At 31.7% G+C, this 23,480-nt stretch overlaps 2 protein-coding genes across 2 annotated transcripts; both read left to right on the top strand.

Annotated features, from left to right (window-relative positions):
* The first annotated feature begins 420 nt into the window (after positions 1-420).
* LOC124832784 (small ribosomal subunit protein eS6-like) lies at positions 421-4,517 on the top strand. Its single transcript, XM_088094432.1, has 6 exons — positions 421-548; positions 649-713; positions 2,087-2,144; positions 2,248-2,356; positions 2,634-2,906; positions 3,976-4,517. The coding sequence occupies exons 1-6, from the start codon at positions 543-545 to the stop codon at positions 4,212-4,214; spliced, it is 750 nt and encodes a 249-aa protein (XP_087950558.1). The 5' UTR covers positions 421-542; the 3' UTR covers positions 4,215-4,517.
* Positions 4,518-15,969: 11,452 nt separating this feature from the next.
* On the top strand, positions 15,970-20,580 carry LOC124843995 (serine carboxypeptidase-like 20). The gene is made up of 14 exons (XM_047320848.2): positions 15,970-16,476; positions 16,586-16,731; positions 17,108-17,184; positions 17,344-17,466; positions 17,578-17,680; positions 17,756-17,793; positions 17,864-17,965; positions 18,356-18,436; positions 18,517-18,762; positions 19,476-19,541; positions 19,614-19,735; positions 19,864-19,977; positions 20,176-20,221; positions 20,402-20,580. The coding sequence occupies exons 1-14, from the start codon at positions 16,328-16,330 to the stop codon at positions 20,483-20,485; spliced, it is 1,497 nt and encodes a 498-aa protein (XP_047176804.2). The 5' UTR covers positions 15,970-16,327; the 3' UTR covers positions 20,486-20,580.
* The last annotated feature ends 2,900 nt before the right edge of the window (positions 20,581-23,480 follow it).

The following is a 23,480-nucleotide window of genomic DNA, read 5'->3' as shown; positions in this document are numbered from 1 at the left end:
TAAATTGAAACGTGTACACATAACCTAAATTATTAAAAAAAAATGTTTTAAATAATTATTTTGCACATTTTAATTTTATTTTAATAATATACATTATTATATAATATAAGAATATTAATTATTATGATAAAAAATAAGTTGAGAAATTGAACTAAATCTTTTAAGATATTTTAAAGATTAGTTAAAAAATAAATAAATTAAACATAAAATGTAAACAAATAATTTTAAAAATAAATTAATTTATAATATTTTTAATCATCAAATATGTGAAAATAAGGGACTGGGCATTCAAATTAAATATTATATTGATAATCTTAAACTTTTTAAAGTTAAAATTAAAATCTTAATAATACTTAAAAAAAAGTGAAAAATTTAATTTGGGCTTTTTAGCCCAGTTCCGGGTCCATAATCCCCACAACGCAGGTTAAAACCCTAGTTCATTCCGTGCGCGCTTTTCAGTGTTGAAACTCTGAGCAGAGGCATCGGTCGTTCCTTCGTTCGCTCGCTCGCTCGCTCGCTCGCTCTCAGGAAGAGACAGCACAATGAAGGTTTAATTTCCAAGCCCTAATAACTGCCCAATTTTGTTGGCTTCGATTTCTCGTTTATTTGTTTCTCAATTTCCTCATTTTCTTTTTATCCTGTTTGCAGTTCAACATTGCCAATCCTACCACTGGCTGCCAGAAGAAACTCGAGATCGATGACGATCAGAAGCTGTAATTTCTCCTCTTTGTTTTTATTTTGGTATTTAAATGTTTGGTGTTGCGTTTGTGTCTTGTTTCTCCGTGTGAAAAACTGGGTTTAGATGGTAGTTTGAGTTAGAAAGTCGTTAAGTTCACTTACACGTTTGGTAGGGGTGTTTTCTTCAGTTAGTTACCTGGGGTAGCTTTCTATCCATACTATGTAAGTTCTTCTATGTTGAATGTATATTTTGAACCATTAGTAACGTGTCGAGGTTGAAGTGGGTTTAATTGGACATCCATGAAACTAGGTTTCTTTTCAGATGATAAATTTGCTTCATTTACGAAGGAAAAGGAAGGGTATACTTACATGTGGTTACTGTGCTTTGGGTGCGGTTTGGCAGTTAGAATTAGAGTATCACCTTGGTTAGTTGACCTTTAATTTTTGCATTAAAGGTCAGTATGTGCTGTATTGATCAAACACTTTTTCTAATTGGAGAACACTACTGAAAGCACCCAAAACACTGCATCCTAGTTTTCTCTCCGTCTGAAAAGGAAAAGCATCGAAGATCTGGAAAAGGAAGTGATGATGCGTGCATGTCCTTAGACCTCACCATTGTTTTTAAATTTGTGGTTGTAATGAACTTATACACTTTAACGGCAACTGAGAAATAATGGGAATTGTGTTAATATAAGTGCAGTAGCAATACAATCAATATACCAACTAAAACTCGAAAATGCTGACAACAATTTTGAAGAAGTTTAACAGAGGGAAAAAAAGTTTTCAGAGAGAAAAGGAGATGGGAGTGAGAAGACGCTGTTTACATTCACACACAATTCTGGCCATACGCCTTTCCTTTTCTTTCCTCCTTTTCTCTCCCCTTTAATGACTTCCTTTTGGTACGGTTTCTCCCCCTTGGCACATGGGTTGTATTCTTTATCTCATTTTCCTTATCATTAGGATGTAATGACATCTTTCATTCTTGTTGAGTCACTAATTTTGAATTTCTTATGATAGTGGACTGTGGCAGACTGTCATAGGCATTTTATAAATAGGCCTGTTATGGGTGTTGCCAAAGGCTGTGATAACGTTTCTGTGGCAAAATTTAGGCCTTCTGCTCTGTACACCACCTGACATTGATAACACTGGACCCATGTTACTCTGACGATTGCAAATACACTAGTAGCTTCCTGTGGCATGCATGCTGCTTGCATTGTTGCTTTTTATTTTATCCTTTTGCAGTATTACCTTTTGAACAGAACCATAGTCCAACAACCATAAATTTTTTTCTAATTTTTAATTACTGCTTATTCTTTCTGTATTACAACCTAGGCGCTTCTGTTTCCTGTGCTAAATATCGGGCCCTATGATTTGTTTTCCTGTTATAATATTATTTTGAAAATTGCAGGAGAGCATTTTGGGACAAGAGAATTTCACAGGAGGTCAGTGGAGATGCTCTGGGTGAGGTATGTTCTGTAGATCGAAGCCTTGATATACTTGTTTCAATATCTTTTTAGGAGCATCAATAATTAATTGGTCTGTTTTACTTTGCAATTCTGCTACTGGTAGGAGTTTAAAGGATATGTGTTCAAAATCACTGGTGGTTGTGACAAACAAGGATTCCCAATGAAGCAGGGAGTGCTGACACCTGGTCGAGTTCGTCTTTTGCTCCACAGAGGTAGAACAGTAATGAAGCTGTAGTTTTATACCCGTTGATTTACCAGATTATAATGTTGAATTTTGCAACCCTTCTGTTCTGCATTATCAGTGACCATGGAATTTTCTATTTGTCATTCATGCCATGTGCACTGCCTTTGTTTAAGAACCTGTTATATGATTCTTTTAAGCTTTAAATGATGTTATAAATGAAACTATTTCTGGAAGATTTATTTCTCTTTGTGCTTTCTGAAGATGATCCAGAGGGATATTGATTCTCTTTTTGATTGTGTAAACAGGAACACCTTGCTTCCGTGGGTATGGAAGGCGCAATGGAGAGCGTAGGAGGAAGTCTGTTCGTGGGTGCATTGTCAGCCCAGATCTTTCTGTTCTGAACTTGGTAATTGTGAAAAAGGGAGAAAGTGATTTACCAGGTCTGACTGATGTTGAAAAGCCAAGAATGAGAGGTCCAAAGAGAGCATCAAAGATTCGTAAGCTGTTCAACCTGTCTAAAGAAGATGATGTCAGGAAGTATGTCAATACATACCGTCGAACCTTCACAACAAAGGCTGGTAATTTTCCTCGTGCCTCTAAATTTGTTTCTTTTCTTTTTTTTGTTTTTTCCATTTGAAGTAGCCAAACTGCCATTGGATATGAGAGAATAAATGGTTTTATTATAATGAGAAATGAGAAACATTAGCCCCTTGTATTAAATTTCGGAATTTTGTGAGTCAGAAAGCTTATTTTTCAATTTGCAAGTGGAATCAAATTGTTAATCCTAAGAATCACTAACAATATCAACTGTTGATATTATATATGAATGTATACTTGGACTTTTATATGTTTTACACATTAGCTTAGCATTTTGAAATCAAGTAGCCAACATAGTGAAATATAAGCTTCAAATAAATTATACAAATCATAACAGCGATAATCACAAAATAAAATAGTGTCTGTTACTACAAAAATTCAACATACAGTAGTTGTTTACTGACTTAACAATGCAGCAAGATATCCTCCATAAAAGTAGTGGCTGTTTTTCTGTTTCACTGTAGCACAATGCAGGATTTCTCACGGTAAACTATTCTATGGTGTGGTGTTGTAATAATGATCAGAATTATCATAGTTGTGTTGGGTTTTGTCATGTGGGCTATGGGGACTGCTTTTCTTGCAGTAACCATGGTGGTAATAGCTGAGTGTGAAGAAGATTTAAAATTAGACCAGTGACGTAAACCAATCCAAAATAAAAATCCTTGAAACCCAACCCAGGCCGAAATTTAGGAGCCACAAATACCTGACCCGTAAAACAACTAATTTTTCAGATTACAACCTGCAACAGCAACCTGTTCAATGAGAACCCCTTGTCAAACACAACAATGCTTGTCACCAGTGACAATGACATGTAATGTGCTTTTGTATCTTGCATTGACAATAACGTGCCGGGCATGTAATTGTTTATCTGTTTTTTGGTTTATTAGAAGTTAGTACTGTCATAATAAAAGATAATTATGTTTTTCTTGGCTTCATTCCATGGTAAACAACAATTTAACTGATGGTTCTAACAAGTGCCTTGGGCTAAGCGTGGTGGTTCCCTCTCCAACATAATGAATTTTAATCTCAATAATGGACTTTTGGTTTCAGGGAAAAAGGTGAGCAAAGCTCCAAAGATTCAACGACTTGTCACTCCATTGACCCTGCAAAGGAAGAGGGCAAGAATTGCTGATAAGAAGAAGAGAATTGCAAAGGCAAAATCAGAGGCAGCTGAGTACCAGAAACTTCTTGCCTCCAGATTGAAGGAGCAGAGGGAACGCCGCAGTGAGAGTTTGGCAAAGAGGAGATCCAAAATTTCCAGTGTTTCTAAGCAGCCTGCCGCTGCATAGGCCAGCTGCTCTCACAGATATGGTGAAGCTTAATCTCATCATAGTTTTGGTAGTGTCACTCCATGATGGCTGCTTTATGCTAAACGTTTATGGTTTTTCTATTTAAACACACTAGAGTATATTCAATGTTTCTTGCTGTTGTATTTGAGACGACCTAATTGAAGAATTTTGCCTGCTTGAATTTTGTATCCTTTCGAGTATGTACTATGTAGCATGTCAGTATTGTGAACTTGAATATATTTTACTCTTCATTTTATTTGTCTATTCAGTGATTAATATGAACGCTGCCATTTGTTTATGTTATTTTATTGGGAAAATTGTGCTAGTATTACCGAGACTTTATGTTTGATTCATCACGACATATTGTATTTCTGAAGGGAAAAGTCAGACAAATGTTAACAAATCGAGGAGAAAGGTGAAGTCCTCGTTAAAGATACAGAAATATGGTTGAATTTATTGGTTGAAGCATAAAGAAGCTGAGAAGATAAAGCTACTTGGTGGTGTTGTGTGTGTTATGGCGTAATGAATAACTCAACCAAAGTATTAGTGTCCTTCACCTATTTTCTATATCAATTTGCAAGTTTTCTATATCAATTTTATATCTTCACTATTGGTTTATTTTCATCTTTCATATCATTTTGAAATATAAATAAAGTTCCTCTTTTAGGTTGTACAAGTTTTCTTTAAAATGCAAAATAAAAAAAAAATCCAAAAACATTTACAAATTATGCTTTTGTGCTTTAAGTCCCAATATCAAGTAATTTTAAAATCAAGTAGAAATACAAATTTGACTAATAAAGGATGTTTGCACTTAAATATTTTGTTTTATGTAATTATCTTACATTTCTATTTCACAAAATAGAAAGTCTTTATAATTATTAGCTGAAATAAAAAGAACCTATAATTGAAAATTGATGTGCTTTTTCTATTAAAACCCTAATCCATTTTACAGAAATAGAAAGTCTTTAAAATTATTAGCTGAAATAAAAAAACCCATAATTGAAAATTAATGTGTTTTTTCTATTAAAACCCTAATCCATTTTACACAAAAATAAATTGTCTGGCTCGATGGGATTGTGCTTATAAGAGGAATTTTGGGAAGACATTATTTGGTTAGTTTTAAGGGTTTTGGATGCATATGAGATTATGGAGTGATAACTATTTTCTCTGCGCCAAAAAAATGTTGGACAAAACACTAATGTGATTATGCAAGATGTGCAGAGATGTCAACTTTCACAATAACAACTTTACTTTTAATTAACAAATTACGTTGACAAATGCATTAATGATGAGTCTTGGGGACTCATCAAACAAGACCTATGATTACCATTAGGATGGAAATCATTCTTCTATTTAGTGTGAACTTCTGTAGCAGCAGGTAACTCGATGCCTAAAAATTGAAACCTTGGGATATTTTGACTCAGTAACTCAGACAAAATCATAACCTCAAACCATTTCATAAGAGCCATCACTCCACAAGAATATATAGTGATTCCTTGAATTGATTTAGGCCATTAAAATAGAGACATTTCTCAAATCCTTGAATATGAATTAGTTCGCATGACCAACAAACCTAGAATTTTCAATTAATCATTCGCTTAGAGATATGATGAAATTGAATGACAAAGTTAGAAGAATTGAGCAAATAAAGTTTGAAGAAGAAAGATTCTAAAAACTTGATAGACATGTTAAAAAGGAGTTTCATATCCACAAATACCAATGAATAATATAGATTGAAAAAAAATAGACGAAGGAATGATTTGTTATATGAACACAATTATCTAAACACCACAAAACTAAAAATTAGTCAACCTTATATTTGGGAACTTTGGCAACTTAAAAATAAAATGACTAAACAAACTAAACTAAGGCGATACAATCTTCATAATAAACAAATTAAGAGAAATGATGATCATAAATTACAAACTTAGTTGAATGGTCCATTTATATGTAAGTTTGGTCGAATGACCCATTTACAAGTAAGTTTGGTCAAATGGTTAAACGATATCTACACTTAATCGAATGACACATTTAAATGCAAGCTTAATCGAATGGTCCATTTACAAGCAAGCTTGGTCGGATGATCAAATGACTCACGAGTTTAATTGAATGGCCAAACGACTCACAAACTCGGTCGAATGGTCAATCCACTTGCAAATTCTACAAGTCGGCAAAGCCCGACCAAAAAATTGATCACGAGCATTCCTCATGATAAATCAAACTTCCAAGACTGGAGGTGCTTATGTACATACCTGACCCAAATGTGCTAAGTGCCACGACCTAACAAGAGTCCATTACTAAATCTTAACAATTTTATTATATCTTTTAATATCCATTAAATGTCTTTTAATAACTTGTCTCTAACATATATATTTCTTATTTAAATCACATAAATGATATAGGGCCTAAGACCCTATAAATACACATGTATTTTTCTAGAAAAGACATTGAAACTCCTATTTGCTATTTTACATATAAAGATCTAATTATTTTATTGACTTGAACATTAGAGAATATTTTGCAGGTAGATCTTTCATCACTTTTCAACCTTCAGGAGCATATACAAGGATTTCCCCATCTAATCACCTTTTGCCACCTGTCTTGAAAGTCACACTCCAAATTATGGTAAAACACATGAATATTCAAAATTATACAAGACCCATTACTTTTGTGGTGCTACATTCACATATGGATTTCAATTATTTATGTGGGAGAGAGTGGATCCATGAATCTATGAACCCTAAAAGCTTTTTATGTGGAATCGAGATGATCATATAAAAGTGATCAAAGATGATTAAACCTGATACACTATGTATATCTACATGTGACTTGACTTGAAGAACTTAACTTTAACCAATCCCTTTACATTCAAAGATACATGGGACTTCAACATAAAAAGTGCTAAACCCTTATTTCTTATGATGGACTCAAATGAACGATAATTATAAAAAGTGAATAGGCCACCATCCATATCGGTGACAAATCCCCTAGTCATGGTCAGACATTTTCAAGAAGAGTGGAAGTCATCCTTGAAGATGGTATCAACTCTACCTTGTGGATCACTTTTGGAGTCATCATAAAGCATAATTTGAATATTAATGTAGGTTGTTTAGGCCATCGTATTTGGCCATGTAGTGTAGGTTTGTTTAAGGCTTGTATTAAGGCCTAGTTAGTATAGGGTTTTTCCTTAAGCTAGACATCCAAACCATGTGGAAAGTATGTGCCATGTGTCATGCTTCCATTGGAGAGGATTTAGCTTTAGTAGTAGGCACATGACACTTTAGAATGGAGATGATTATGCTTTATGAGTGGCCACACGTCCTCCCCTCATTGGAGAGGATTTGTAGACACTTGTCCACTCCTTAAATGGCCAATGAGTGCAAATGTGGGAGATCATGTTTGTAGGGTTTTTAGGAGACACCCTTGCCTATATATAGAGGTGTCTCCTCTCTTGTAATCATCTTAGAAGTTTATTAATGTTATGCTGTCCAAATTTGGCCATACATTTCCTAGATTAAGACTAGAGCAACCCTAGAGGCCCTTCTAGTCACCTTCATCCTTGAGTTGGCTTCACCTCTCTTAGAGTCATCAAATACTACACCACCACCACCATATCTCCTAGAGGCCGTGAGCTTCTACACCATCCACACCTTAGCTTATCATCCTTGGACCATTTACCACCACATTTCTACACCACTCATCCAAGGAAACACTCCTCCATGCACATCTCCTAGCTTTGGCGCAACCTAATTAGTAGATTGCTATCATTTGGTATCAAGAGCTAAGTTTCCTTGGTTCCATACCTATCTTTACTTTTTTGTGTGTTTTATGTGTTATTCTTACTGGCATTATTAACTTGTTGCCATTTTTGATGTTTTTACGGTTCTACTTTGTTCTTCCCTTGGAACCATTAATCTTTTCCACTAGATTTTCCATGTGTTTATATTGTTTATGTGTCTTTTCTATTTTTGAGTCATTCATTGTTGTTTTGTTCGATCTTATATGCTTATTTAGTGTCATTTTGATTTTTGAATTCATCCATGTTGTCTAGAGTAATGTTTAGTCCTTTACATGTCATTATTTCAAAGTTTAACCTTTGGAAAACCTCACCAGAAATACATGTTTGAGTAATTTTCAAAACTGTTTCATTTGAGTATCTTTGAGTGCTTTTTCTTTGCACATTTGAGTTCATACTTGTTGTTAAATCATCAACAGATTCATAGAGTTAAGTTTCATATATGTCATTTTTGAGTTTCTTACCATATTTTGATTCTAGTAAGATTTTTCTACCATTTTGTGTCTGACCTTATACAGTTCTAAAAGAAAATTTAAAATCAGACTTGTGGTGCGTAGTGTTGTATTTTATGTTATAGAAAATTAGAAGAAAAAGAAAAGATAAAAGAGCAAAAAAAGAAAAAAGTAACAAAAAATGTACAAAAGCAAAAAGCAAAAAGTAAGGTATATTCCATACTATCACTACTTTTTCATGTGCATTTGTATGTTGATTTGCTGGTTGTTTTGCCTCTGATTTTCACGTCCAAATGGTCTGTTCTAGGAGTTGGTCCATGCATTTGAAGCTACAACGAGTGACCTAGTGTCTCATGTGCTTAAAATTTGCTAAAGAACCAAAAAAACACCTTTTCTACTCTAGTCTTTTTTTGTTTTTTTGTGATCTATTCTAGAGCATTTCTTTAGAGAATTATTTTGTTGTGCTACACCTTTATTTTTACACCTCAATAAGTCCAACTTAACTGCAGTTACACTAACACACATCAAAATATTCAAAGAACATTTATGTCACTAAAAACTATTTTTAACATTTTTTTGTATCTCGTGCTAAATAAAACTAATTATAACAAATTCTAATTAAAATATCCTATTAAAATAAAAAATTCAATTAAGAATTCAATATTAAAGACAAAATGAAGACATAAATATGTTCTCATTATACGTCCAGAGCTAAAAGGTTTGGTTGAGAAAATAAAATCCATGTAAATCTACTAGCGGATAGTAAAGATGTGAAAGGGAAAAAAATTCATGTTTTCTCTACTTATTATAATAGATTAACTTAATTAGTGTCTAAATTGAACACCTAGTTAAAATATTTTTAATTATTTTTAAATACCAATTTAAAGTTTAATTTATAAATCAAATATAAATCCTTTATTGATAACGTAAATTATTTTAAATACTAATCATTTTTATATTAAAACTTAGTATCTTATTATAATAATTAATTAGTTTTAGTCTTTAAAACTCATTACTATTTAATAATTTTTTTAGTGTTTGAATATATATATATATATATATATATATATATATATATATATATATATATATATAAAGATCTTATCTTTCATTATTTTGATGAGGACCTTACAAAATATCAGACTACCAGTCCTTATCGTTATACAACAATATGCGTTAATACGACAAATGAGGTTGAAATCTCCTTTCCAAGCCACGCCATAATTAACAATCACAAATTGGTTTTTCTATTTACAAGGTGAAGTATATTTATGGTACCATGTCGCTACGTTTCCTATTTGTATGCTACAAATACCATTACATAACATAGAGTTTTGAAATCACAATTCCATAAACATTTTCATAACCCTTCACCGAGTTAAATTAGTGATAAAAAAAAGGAACAAAGTTCAAGAGATCGATAGGGAACTTAAACATAAACCTTTGATATAATATAAAGACAATAAATAATGACAATAATATTATAGAATAAGCACGTGAGTATTAAGAGTAAATGAAAAGGAAGAAAAATTAACTATAATTTGACAAAAACCTATTAATTATGTTAAAAGAAATATACTTTGTATTATTCTCTATTTTTTATTTTTACAAAACAGTGACATAGAAACATTCAAGAAAAAAAAAGTGTTTTAATAGAAAACAAATGTTATATCACACCGTATGATAAACCATTTTATGATAATTTCTTATTTCATTTTCTACATTTCAAATCACACTCAATTGATGGTATTTGGAGGCATCTGCTATGAAGAATGTTTCTATTTTGCATCTTGTATTCATGCAGAAAAGATAACTAAAATTTCATTTCTCCGAATATTTTGATATTTTTTCAATCCCTTCCTTTTGTTGGTTATATTTCGCCTTAACTTTGATTTTGATTAATTTATATGTTAATGTAGATGCTCTATGATGATGTGGAGAGGAAGATCTTATAGTATAAGACTGGCAAGGAAATATGAAATAAATTTAGAGAAATTCGTATTGGAGGACAATGGGAGGTTTGTTTTTTATTATACAATTTTTTTTAACATATTAATTTGTTTAATAGTTTATAGAAAAGAAAAAGAGATTATAAAAAAAAGAGGTCCTCACCGTTTGGTTTTTTTCTTTTAAAGGTTATCATTTATATGAAAAAGATGTAGGAAAAGTTAAGATATATACTAGACAAAAAATAATATCAGTTAGATTGAATGTTTACCATCATGTTAAAAATGATAATTATGATATAACTGTTTTACTTAATAATATATAAACTATATCAACATAAATGTTATAATTTGATTGTAACCTGATCTAATAAGTTTACACCGAACAATTTATGCCTATAATAATAATCTCTTCTTTGATAATTACTGGAAATAATTAATGTTAATTATAACAAATCTCTTCATCTTTCTTAGTAATCTATATATATTCTAACGACATGTCATTTTCTCTTAATATTTGTATCTCTTGTTGGAGACTTTTTACTTCTTCTCGTAAATCTTTTATTATTACTTTTGTTGACTTGGACTCTTAATTCTAATAATCTTTTACTTCTTCTATTTGTTCTAATTCCAATTCACTATCTTTATCTTCTATTGAACTATTAGATTCCTGTGGTTCATAATTAATTAAAATAGTAAATAAACTTTCTTTTAATTTTTCATCTTCTATTTGATTTATCTTTAGTGCTACTTGCAACTATCAGCATAATGTCCAGGTCTACCACTTTCCAGCACACATTATCTTATTTCTTTAATTTTTTATATTTGGGTTTTCTTGTAGCTGGAAAGCCAAACTATAGATTACGAATAAATAGTTCAATACTTATGATATTAAGAGATATAAAACTTAACAAGTTTAATGATTTGATACTTGCAATATAAGAAAGTAATCTACATAATGGTCCTGCTTTCTTTAACTGTTATTCAAATTTTTCTATGAATATTAGAAATGATAAAATAAGTAATGTAATAAAATTATAGACAGGTCCAATACAAATAATCTATAGAATTTATTATAAAGTTACAAAGACAGATTATAAAGCTTTAAGATCTTTATCAAAAGAAAAGATGAGACAATACTTGGAGAAGCTAATCTTAGAAAATCATTTGTACAAATTCAAAAAAAAAATTAATAAATGAATTTATTATATATTTGAATTTATAAAAGATTGTAAATTTTTAATAAATGAATTTATTATATATAAATATATAAAACTAGAAAAAAGAATGTTGCTAAGAATTCTATTCTCAAAAAACAAAATTCCAATCGGAAACAATCTACAAAATTAATTTAGTCTTTTCTGTAAGAGCATGAAAATGTAAGGCTACTGGACCCTGCAGCCTGGCCCAAGAAGCTAAGGGTACTAGGACCTCAAAAGAGGCCTCATTTTTCTAACTCTGAGTTTATTTTTCAGTTCCCCTTTCTCTCTCTAAACTCATCTCCATTTTCTCCTTCTTGCTCTGTCTTCTCTCTACCCTTGCACTCATTTGAACCGTTGAAATTTCAAATAGGTGGTGTTCTTTCGCTCACGGAGTTGAGAGCTTCCCTTCTATCTGATTAGATTTCTATTTGGACGGGTAAGTCAGTTTCTTCACTTTTTCTTGAACTTAGGGCATGCAACTTTACTGGTTGCATGGTGCTCCTTTTGATTCTCTGTCTATTCTAGCTTTAAGAGCTGTTTCCATCACCATTTAGGTGGTTGTAGGGCACTGTTTGGGTTTTCTCTGTGAAGGCACAGTTAGGGCACTGTTTGGGTTTGTATGAATTTATTTTATAAAAATATATGCATATGAATGTTGAACTGGTGTGCTCTTGTGAAACTGTTTTATGACTTTTATTGTATTGGATGTTATAATTGAAACTGTGAAATTATGCATGTTGTGATGTGATGAATTTAATTTGTTTTGAATGAGTTTGTTGGCTGAAATTGATCTTCTTTGGAAGGTCGGGAGTAAGGGTTCTGTAATAGCATGTATATGGGTATTAAATAGATGTACAAGTACTGTTTGAGGTTGCTATGAGAGGAAGTGAAAATATTAAAATTAGGCAGATTTAGAGCATAAGAGAACATTGTAAATAATTTAAATAAATTAATTGTTAATTATTGAGAGCCTTTCTTTGTTGGTAGGATAGAGGAACCTTAAAAACCTGAGTTGGCACATCCCTGATCATAGAGCAGCCCTGCCCTGGTCCAGTCAGTTGTGACTAGTCATATGTGCTGGCGTCGAAGGTGAGTTTGATGCGTTCAGACATCTGGGTCCTCTCCGGTGACCAATTGGGGTAAAGAAAGATCTCTACTAGGATGAAAATAAAATAAAACAAGTTAATTGTAGATGCATAAAGTTATCATATGTTAATTTCTAGTGAATTATAATTTTAGAAAATCAGTCACTGTGTGTTTGGAATTCAAAGTAAGGATCCATATATAAATATATATTTAATATAATATATATTAGTTTAATATAATATATATATATATATATTTACATTATATTATTATACATATATATATATATATATATATATATATATATATATATATATATATATATATATATATATATATATAAAAGATAATGTACATATCATATATATAATAAAGTAAGGATAATTATTTCTTATCTTGAAACGTGAATGTTAATCAATAATTATATTACTTGTAGGTATGTATAAATTGATGCATTTTATGAGCTGTTATGGGTTAGTTGGAGTTGTTTGGTTCTTGGTATTGATTAACTTAGATTCAATTGTGGATATGTTATTTTTATAATTTGTGAGTGGTGACTAATGTATATTGTTGAGATTGTGTATATGTTGATTGTGGCAGAAAGTATATGATTACAAAGTGATGAAAGTATGATCCAAGTTGTAAATCAAGTTCCATCTATGTAGGATCTCTTGGTGAGATCCTTAGTGTAGAATGATTGCATGGTAGCTCAGTCTTGGGTGTTTTCTTGACGCTCCAATGGTCTTTCATTCTCAAGTAGAGAGGATTGATCCATGTGGTGAGGAGTAGCAGGAGGTCCTAGTCTTGGAGGCTTCCATTATGCTTCAGGGCGCGGAACGGATTAACCTCGTGAGTGTGGTAGGGTGGAACCCATTGACAACGGCTTTGCAAAGCAGTAAAGGCCACAACGAGTGCATAACCCGCCATAGCTCGGCAATCATTCTGGTCCGGACGAGTCGGTTTATAAAACAATGAGTCTTGTGATGTCAATGTATCATGTTTGAGTGGCTTTTACATGTCGTGTGTGATTGAATAACATGATTTTTATATCTAGCTCACCCTTGCTTATTTGTATTGCTTGTGTATGTTTCTTCTTGCGATGATTATCCATTTGGATGAGAGCAGATGGCGAGGAGGTTCCATTGGAGACGGTTTTGGATGTTGATGACAATGTTGCCGCCTAGTCTCCGGTGGTGTTATTAGTTATTCCTGAAATTTGGGATCCCGTTTTTCCTTCCAGCTTAATATTTAGATCTCTTTGGAGTTTAAGTTTAAATTCTGAAACTATTTTGAGGATGACTGTAATCCTATTTACTCTCAAGTGCTTTTCTATATTACGTATGATGACGTCCTTATTATATATATATTTTCTATATAGTTGGGATGTGACATTTTCCAAAAAAACAAAAATTGTTGTTTAAGAATAAAATAAAATGATTTAATTGAAAAAAATAAAATTCTGATAATCTATTCACATCAATAAAATTCAAAAGTGATCTATAACAAACAAACAAAAAATCTAAAATTCATTGGAAGACATTTTAAAATTTTCAAAGAGTTGTTTATGACATCAACTCTTGCATCATTTATTGTACACAAAACATAATTTGATAGTGAAAATGGTAGGTGCTTTCCTGTTATTATCTTGTCCAAAGTTTCTGTCTCTTCACTTTGGTTAATAATAGGAAGTTTTTGTGTTTCTCATTTATTACTTTCTTTTTTCCCTCTCTTGCTTTTTATGTGACATTTACTACTTTAAATACAAACCATCATTCCAGTCTTTAAATATACACAATTATAGCTAATTCATATTTATTATGGAAGTCAGTTAATTTAGTCAGTGATATTAACATTAGTTGTGATTTCACTTTTTTTTTTTTAAATTACACTTATATAGTTAATACATAATGAGAATAATTTTCATATAGCGAAATGTAAGTTAAATTTCTAATCATAAATACTAAAACTCATTAAATTAGTTGTAGTTAAAATTTATACATTCAACTGGTAATTGACCTCTAACAAACTTAAAACATTGATTCAAGATTTAATAGCTTCATTGAGATCAAATTGGTATTAATGAAATTATTATAATAATTTAATAATATATAAAATAATACTAAATATAAAATATTTAATTCTATTCGGCCCTTCGACGGTTTTACTAATTTCTTTGATGCCCCTACTTTCTGCACCGCATTTTTATCTTCTGCACCCTATAATTTTGAAAATATCTATTTTATCCTTAATTAAAAATAAAAACGTATGACGAATGGGTATGTGTTTTTCATATTCTGAAACACACAATTCAAAAGGTATTTCGGAATCCGAAAACACTTCCGAAATATATAATCCAATTTATATATATATATATATATATATATATATATATATATATATATATATATATATATATATATATATATATGTGTGTGTGTGTGGTAAAATATAAACTTGCTGTCTATCCATCTGTTTTGGGCAGGTGTATGGCTATTTTATACAATCCATAATTGTTTTATGCTACCAAATTATGTAATTTTGCCACATTTAAAATGTGGTACAGAACACTCTTTATATGTTTTTGATTCAACTTAAACTATATTATTTGAGTGATTCATCCATGGATCATGTTTCTTTCATTTTCATACATGTTTTGTTAATGTATTTTTTTTTCAAATCATGCATATTGAATGTTTTTTTCAATGGTATTCTTTAGTATATCTTGTATTTAATTTTTTACTTTGAAACACACTAAATATGAGATGTTTGTTATGATTTGCAAATAAATGCTCCTTAATTTCTTATACCCATTAAATAAAGATAGTTACAACTTTTTTTAAATGTTTTTTGTGATAAACAAAATTAAGATTAAAAATTAAAATTCTCACACATTGTTTTCCTCTAGTGGTATCAGTGGTGTGTACCTTGAACACTCACTTGACCTTCTATTAGTTAATCTCACAAATAATTAATGAATATCACATGATAATTAAAAAAAAACATTTTAAATTGTTTAGAAATGAGAATTAAATATAAATTACAAAAATTAAAACATATTAAAACATAAACCCACCATTATGTAATCTTTTAATCATGGATAAAGAATACTCTTTTAACATAAAGAGTAAAAGGTAAAATTAATAAAAGCCCTTGACTTATACTTTAACATTTTCCATGATCCAATGCTTAATAAAGAAAGCAATTTCTGCAGCAAACCAAATCCTTTATCTTAGTAGGTTTCTCTCTACTATTGGGCCTTCATGGAACCTTCAACTGCACAGCCCTGTAACCCTAACAATTTTCTTCACCATGCTTAAGAACCTTAAACCTTTTCCGACATCAACCATTCTTAGAAAGCCACTTTCCTTATCTTCATAGTTCAGTTAAGCATGTGTCTCCATTGGACCATCCCTCTTCTCTCTCCTATTCATTATATCAGTAACTACTCTCTTGGCTTCTAAGGAAGATAAAGTGCACACGTTTTGCAACTTGCAATAAAAAATATCATGGACCTATCACTGCTTCATATATCACTCTTCTATAAATTGAGTCAGAAACTATGCTGCTTGTGATAGTTTTATAAAGATTATATTTTTATTTTCCTTGTTTCTCTTATTTGACTTACAGCAGGATGGTCAAGTCTTGTTGTAGCATGTGCTTGTGTTTGGTCTTACTTTGTGTTTTCCTGTGCTTTGTGTCAACGCAATCAGCACCAGAAAGTGCCATTGTGACACAGGTTCCTGGTTTCAGTGGGACTCTACCTTCCAAGCACTATGCTGGGTGAGAGGAGTGCTTTGATTTTCTCTAAACAATTTGTCTTTTTGTTTTCTGAAACGTTGACCCTTTGAGAAATCAGTGTTGACCCTTTCAAGCTTTTTGGTTGTTGAAGGTATGTGAAAGTGGGTGAGAGTGGTGGGAAGAACTTGTTTTACTATTTTGTTGAATCACAGGGTAACCCTTCTGAGGACCCTGTGGTTCTGTGGCTTAATGGGGGACCAGGCTGCTCTAGCTTTGATGGATTCGTATATGAGCATGGTAATTATTTGTTCACTTTCTACACTGCCCTTTTTTCCTTTTGACAGAGTTTAGGAATTGTGATCTAGAAATGGTTTACAATTGCTCATACCGTAGTGTTTTCTTCACACCAGTTATAGTTGGTCCTAGTGAGGCTAATCCCTGACTGTGTTGAATCATGGTCTTGAATCACATTTAATATGTCTCTGAAGAGAGATGCTTATGCAAAACAGGACAAAAACTTCTTTTATTGATTAGCTTATACTCAATGAACTTTCTTCTAAGTAGATTTGATGGCTGTTCAAAGAGGCATAGCTGAAAATATGGTTTCGGTCGTGTTATTTGTTGTCCTTAGGTTTACTTTATGGATCATGTGACAATTGATTATGTGTTTCAGGACCTTTTAATTTTGAGGCAGCAAAGACAAAAGGGGGTCTTCCCACACTACATCTCAATCCATACAGCTGGTCAAAGGTCTGTGCTTTATAAACAGTGTGGAATTTAGATGGGGAAGAATGATGGTTTATTGTGTTATAGTTATCTTTTGAGTCCAGTGTCTGTGTAATTCATCAATCACTCAGTGGTTGTGTTTTCTTGTGATCAATTCGCATGTGATTGTGTTTTGCATTATAGGTTTCCAGTGTTATATATTTGGATTCTCCTGCTGGTGTGGGGTGGTCATACTCAAAGAATGAAACTGATTACATAACTGGAGACACAAAGACTGCCTCTGATTCACATGAGTTTCTTCTTAAGGTAATTAAGGAAACGATTGGGAGATACTGAGTGATTATTTGAATGAAGAAGTTTGTGTTCGTCACAATGCTCTAACATATACCTTTTTTTTTTCGTATTTTAAAAAATCAGTGGTTTGAACTATACCCTGAGTTCCTTTCCAATCCGTTCTTCATTGCTGGAGAGTCCTATGCAGGAGTGTATGTGCCTACTCTTGCTTCTGAAGTTGTGAAAGGTAGTAGTAAGTTATTTTCTTAAAGTTTTGAATGATGGAGTCAGAAATAAGATGCAGTTTCTTGATCTTCCACAGGAATTGAGGCTGGTGTGGAGCCCCGACTAAATTTCAAGGTCTTTATCTTTAATTGCTAAATTTATGTTTTCAAGCCTGTAAATGCAATCTCATGGTCATTGTGAACAGGGTTACATGGTTGGAAATGGTGTGACAGATGAAGAAATCGATGGCAATGCTCTTATTCCATTTGTACATGGGATGGGACTTATCTCAGATGACCTGTTTAAGGTGAAAATTAGCCCTTCATTATGTGACAGATGAACAATTAATACACCATTATATTAATTGCTTGTCTTTGTTTTATAAAATATGTAAATTTGACGATGTGGGACTAAACACACTTAGTCACACCCAGCACAATGAAGGTGCTGGAGACTGCAATGAGTGCAGATAAAAAGAAGCTCCAACTAAGGCTGGTTAAGGTTGATATTTATTGCAATTAAGGAAACTTTACAATAATATGTATTACATTTTTGGATATAAAAGCAAAGTGCACTATTTAAGACACAAGTTTGGAACCTTATCTTTTGGTTTTGACGAGTCTGTTTTCTGTTTGAAAGCTTGCTATGCTTTGTTGTCATCTACATATGTTTCGTCTAATCAGTGGTACTGCTGCAGGAGGTGAACAGTGAGTGCAATGGGAACTTTTATAATCCAACCAGTGAAAGTTGCTCTAGCAAGCTTGCAAAAGTTGATCAGGTGATTTAAGTATGTATAAATTACAGGCATGGAACGAGCTAAGTGAATTCGGAACTCATTGATGATTCTTGCTGTTTTAGTTGGTTGATGGGTTAAACATTTACAACATCCTAGAACCATGCTATCACACCACAGAGGCAGTGAATATTACAGAATCCTATATTAGGTTGCCATCTAGCTTCCGGAAGTTGGGTGAGACTGAAAAACCTTTCCCAGTGAGGAAAAGAATGTTCGGTCGTGCTTGGCCCCTAAGAGCACCTGTCAGAGATGGAATTGTACCAACTTGGCCACAGCTGACGAGTTTACAACTTTCTCCACCATGCACGGTAGGTTCCATCACTATAATCTAAGTATCTATTTTTACTATTCAACATTTACTTATCAACTACCGATTGATTTTAATTGCTTGATTATTTCATGAAGTTCATGAATACTTGTATAGACCTCAGAATTTCATCTTTACAACAGTAAGTGGTGATTTCTGAATTAGAAATTGATGACAAAAGTCCTGAAGAAGAGAACGTGCTCAACTTAGTTAGAGAAGCTTAAAGGCTAAAATTAAATACATTCTTAAAAGTGTCATCTATGTTGTTCTAAAGCTTATATATTTGAAGTAATGCATATTTTTCAATTCAGACCAGAAATAGGGGATACTGGAAATATTTCTAACAAATAAGGATATGCCAGATTCCATTGGCACATAATGGAGTCCACAGAAAACTAAGCTTTAGCTTCTAAAAGTCATTATTATTGAGAGCTTTTACTCTTAAGTTATTGTTAATTGCCTACTAAAAATCAAAGCTATCATAGTTCTGACAACAATTTGTTTCATCCTTGTCATTTGTCATAATTTGGTTTAGAAGTAAAGTACAAGCTTGCGAAAAACATTTCCCAGTTGACTGTCTTTTATCTATCATATCTGCTTTGGTCATAATGTTGCTGGGGGGTTCTACAAAACATGTCATAATTGGCATCATTTTTACTGTATCACCCATTCGTTGAATGTTTAGCTAGTAACAAGATTTAATATTATCTTTAGGATGATGAGCTTGCAAACGCATGGTTGAACAATGAAGAAGTCAGGACAGCAATTCATGTTGCACAGGTGAGGTTTCTAGTAAGAATCCTGTTGCTTTGGATATGAAAACACTAAATTGTGATCTTTCTGATGAAACAGAAAAGTGTCGTCAGTAGTTGGGAAATATGCACAGACAGAATTTTATTTGATCATGATGCTGGGAGCATGATCAGCTACCACAAGAACTTAACTTCCAAAGGTTATAGAGCACTTATATTCAGGTAAATTTCCAGATAACACTTTTTTATATTTTTGGTAACTGAGAATATTCCATTGCTATAGATTTAGGCAATTCATTGTTCCAGTTGATCTTGTGAAAGAAAATTTAAGTGTTTCGTGTTTCTGGCAGTGGTGATCATGATATGTGTGTTCCATATACGGGGAGTGAGGCATGGACAAGATCTATTGGATACAAGATTGTTGATGAATGGAGGCCATGGTCTTCCAATGGTCAAGTTGCTGGGTATTTCCTTGTTCCATTTCTCTGTTGTCTTATCCCTACCTGATAAATCTTAAAATATTTGGAGTTAAATGGAAGAAAGAGCCTTTTTGAAACAAGCAACATTTTATCCTTTTAAAAATACAAGAATAAAAAACATGTTTAATCAAAAAAGTACAAAAGATCAAACTTCTTCTGATGGCTTATCTTGATTGGTTGCAGGTACACACAAGGATATGACAAAAATCTTACTTTTCTGACCATAAAGGTTTGTATATACATAGCATGATCAACTCATTATAATATGAAATTGCTAAGGTCCTATCATATAATAAATAGGACTGATTAAGACAGATGATGTCATGTGACATTTTTAACTATATACCTTAAATTATGTAATAACTTTGTTGTTGTTAATGTTTATAATGTTTGGTTACTTTTGGTGCAGGGATCTGGGCATACTGTTCCGGAATATAAACCACGAGAGGCATTGGACTTTTACAAACGCTTTCTCGCTGGATTGCCGATATGAGAGAGAAACAGAGGATGTACTTCACTAATAATAATTTGTGGATGTATGTTCACATATATTATATTTATCATCAATAATATTAAGCTTAGAATAAATGTTATATAGTATGCAGAAGTCTTTCTAATTTTTTAATAATGTGTGAATCATATTAAAAAAAAGCTTAAATGTTTATTTCGTTCCCATATTAAGAGGTGAATTTTTGTTTAGTATCCGGTTTTAAAAATGAAGACATTGGGTCCTTATGTTAGGAAAAATATATGAATAAGTTTCACAAAGAAAGAACAAGTTTAACAAATCATCAAAGAAAAAGTTTAACAAAGACTTAACGCTGTTGCTGTTAACTTAACGGACAACACCTTATTCATACACTTTTCATAACATAGGGATTCAATGTCTTTATTTTTAAAACTGGGTACTAAGCCCTCACGGATTTGCTTTTGGTATCGCTCCAAAAGGCCTTTTATTAAAGGATGTATCTTATGTGTATATAAACTCATGTGTATTTCATATTTTATCCGATGTGGGACTTTATTTGTACCCAACATCCTCCCTTCAAACAAAGGGTTATGGTTCTTCTACCTCCCATACGGCGGAAGTTTTTTTTTTCCCGGTCGCCAGACCAGAAGGCTTTGATACCAGATGTTGTGTTGGTTTAATATACACGCATATCCATATGTCACCCTATTAGTAAGATATTGTCCGCTTTGGGCTAAGCCCTCACAGATTTGCTTTTGGTAGTGTATCCACTAGGATATTAATGCGTTTACTAAAGCTTTTTCCTTTCATACATTCAGATTAAAAAAAGGTTTTTTCACAAGACAATTTTCTTTCAGCAAAATTATTTTTCACAAAGATAACACTTTATCATATGCTCATTTAATTTATTGTTGTTTATTAAACTTCAAAACATATGAGGACATTAGATGATCCAATATTATAGATCTTGTCTTAACAAGGGCTACTTAAAGGAAATATCACTTTTTCATTGCTTTCATTTCTTATCCCTTAAAGCTTCCTTCTTGAATGTACTGAGAGCCATTTTTAAGCTTTCTTGGAGATGTCTCTTAAAGTCAGTTTTTAGAACATTTGTGTTCTCCAAACCGAATTTTACTGTCTTTGGATTTCAATCAGAATATTCAGAATATTCAGAATATTCATGTTCATAATACATATGCATTAATTTACGAAATGAATAGATTTTGTGAAGATGAATGAGTTATTTGAAATCTGGAGACAAGAATTTTCGGTTTAAAGATAGAAATGTTATGGAAGCTTACTGTATGAGACATTTCCAAGAAAGCTTAAAAATTGTACTTTTTAATGTCGAATTGCTCCATTGACAACCCAGGTCTGTCATTCCTGTGTAATTCCTGCAACTATATAACATCTAAATGATTCGAGGATTTCAAACAGTTCCTTTATAGTCACATAACCTATGCATAAATGTGAAAAGTCTACGAGCAAGAAAAACATATATTTTGTGAACATGAAGGAGCTGTTTGAAATCTAGTGACTAGTTATTTAAAATCTAGATATGGTAATTTTCGATCTGTTGATTTCAATCACTCCTTCAAGGTTTACAAAACTTATACATAAATAAGATGAATCTACGAGTAATATTAAAAGTATAGATTTTGTGAATTGAAATTAAGAAATAAAAAATTAACGATTTCGAGGATACAAAAGTTTTGAAAGCTTTTTAGAAAAAAAAACTTTAGTGGATGAGATGTGTTTTTGATGAGATATTTATTTTGTTTTGGACGTCAGAATTAGCTATTCCGACATTATAACGTCCAAAAAAGTTGATTTATGCAACAATATAACGAAATGGTAACTCTAATGTTAATTGACATAAGATTTTTTTGTCTGACATTAATTGATTATATGACGTCTAAAGATGATTTTTTGCGATGTCTATATTGAACAATTATTTACAAAAATATCACCCATAATTTTAACGTTCACATTTTTTGTTTTTAACGTTGAAAGTTCAAACCTTTTTTTTTATATTAATGGTTGTATCTCTTAAATATTCATCTCAAAACACTTCATAACAAAATTTATTATCACTAAAGCGACAATCTTTAAAATCTTTTTGGAAATATTGTTTTCAGAAAATCATAAAGAAAACTTAAAGTTTAAAACTTTCCAAATAAAACTTCTAGTCTTGCGGCAGTGGAAATGGTACAAGTAGCTTTGCAACAAATAAATAAAGTTAATTTTTACTTTATTTTGATATATCTAATAATTTCATATCATTTAAAAGTTAAATCCAAAGTTAATTTAAATATAATTTTTTATAACCTTCCAGAGCATTTTTTTTTTAAATAAAACTAGGTGAAAACTCTGAATTCTGAAAAATAATGTTAGTTCGTTAGAGAAAGTTTCAAAATAAAAAAAAAATTGCAGAAAATTAAACACTGTTTAAAACTATTTTAACCCCCCAAATATATATATTTTTTAATTTCTAAAACTTTTTTTGGTAAGATTTAACTAGTGTAAAATTTTCATTTTAGTTCATTTAATATATTTTAAGCTTTTGTGTATGAGATTTTGTTTATTTTAAATTAGCCCTTTTGAAAATTGTTTGACGGGGACTAAAGCTAACTGTCTATATGCTGTAGGCAAAAAGAAATACTATTCATGGAAACTAGAATAAAATAGCAACGATCAAAAATATTTTTTTATAGGTAAGCATTTTAAGAAATGCTTTTTTACAATATTTTTCATAAAAAAAAATGAGAATAATGTTTAATTCGAATGTAACGAAATAAAACCAATGTTGCATGTAGTTACCATTGCCAACTCACACCGATACAATAATTTCTAGGAATCTAGTTGGTGCCATTTTCACAGTCACAAGAAAACCACATGGTAAGACAAAGGTAACGTATCAGATGCTATGTCACTGAAAAGAAGGCAAGTATTTAAGCAGAGATAAACTAGTATCATAAATTTGATTACCATAACTCATGCAGAAGCTATTATTGCAGAT

The sequence above is a fragment of the Vigna umbellata genome, chromosome 7 (assembly GCF_029865625.1).
Source record: "Vigna umbellata cultivar VRB3 chromosome 7, Vumbellata_1.0, whole genome shotgun sequence".
NCBI lineage: Eukaryota > Viridiplantae > Streptophyta > Magnoliopsida > Fabales > Fabaceae > Vigna > Vigna umbellata.
This window is presented reverse-complemented; position numbering and strand designations above follow the sequence as displayed.

Coding starts and splice junctions, on each gene's coding strand:
- LOC124843995 (XM_047320848.2), top strand. CDS start 16,328: ATGGTCAAGTCTTGTTGTAGCATGTGCTTGTGTTTGGTCTTACTTTGT. Junction 18,437..18,516: donor AGCTTGCAAAAGTTGATCAG/GTGATTTAAGTA, acceptor TTGCTGTTTTAG/TTGGTTGATGGGTTAAACAT. Junction 20,222..20,401: donor TTACTTTTCTGACCATAAAG/GTTTGTATATAC, acceptor CTTTTGGTGCAG/GGATCTGGGCATACTGTTCC.
- LOC124832784 (XM_088094432.1), top strand. Junction 2,145..2,247: donor GTGGAGATGCTCTGGGTGAG/GTATGTTCTGTA, acceptor TGCTACTGGTAG/GAGTTTAAAGGATATGTGTT. Junction 2,357..2,633: donor TCGTCTTTTGCTCCACAGAG/GTAGAACAGTAA, acceptor TTGTGTAAACAG/GAACACCTTGCTTCCGTGGG.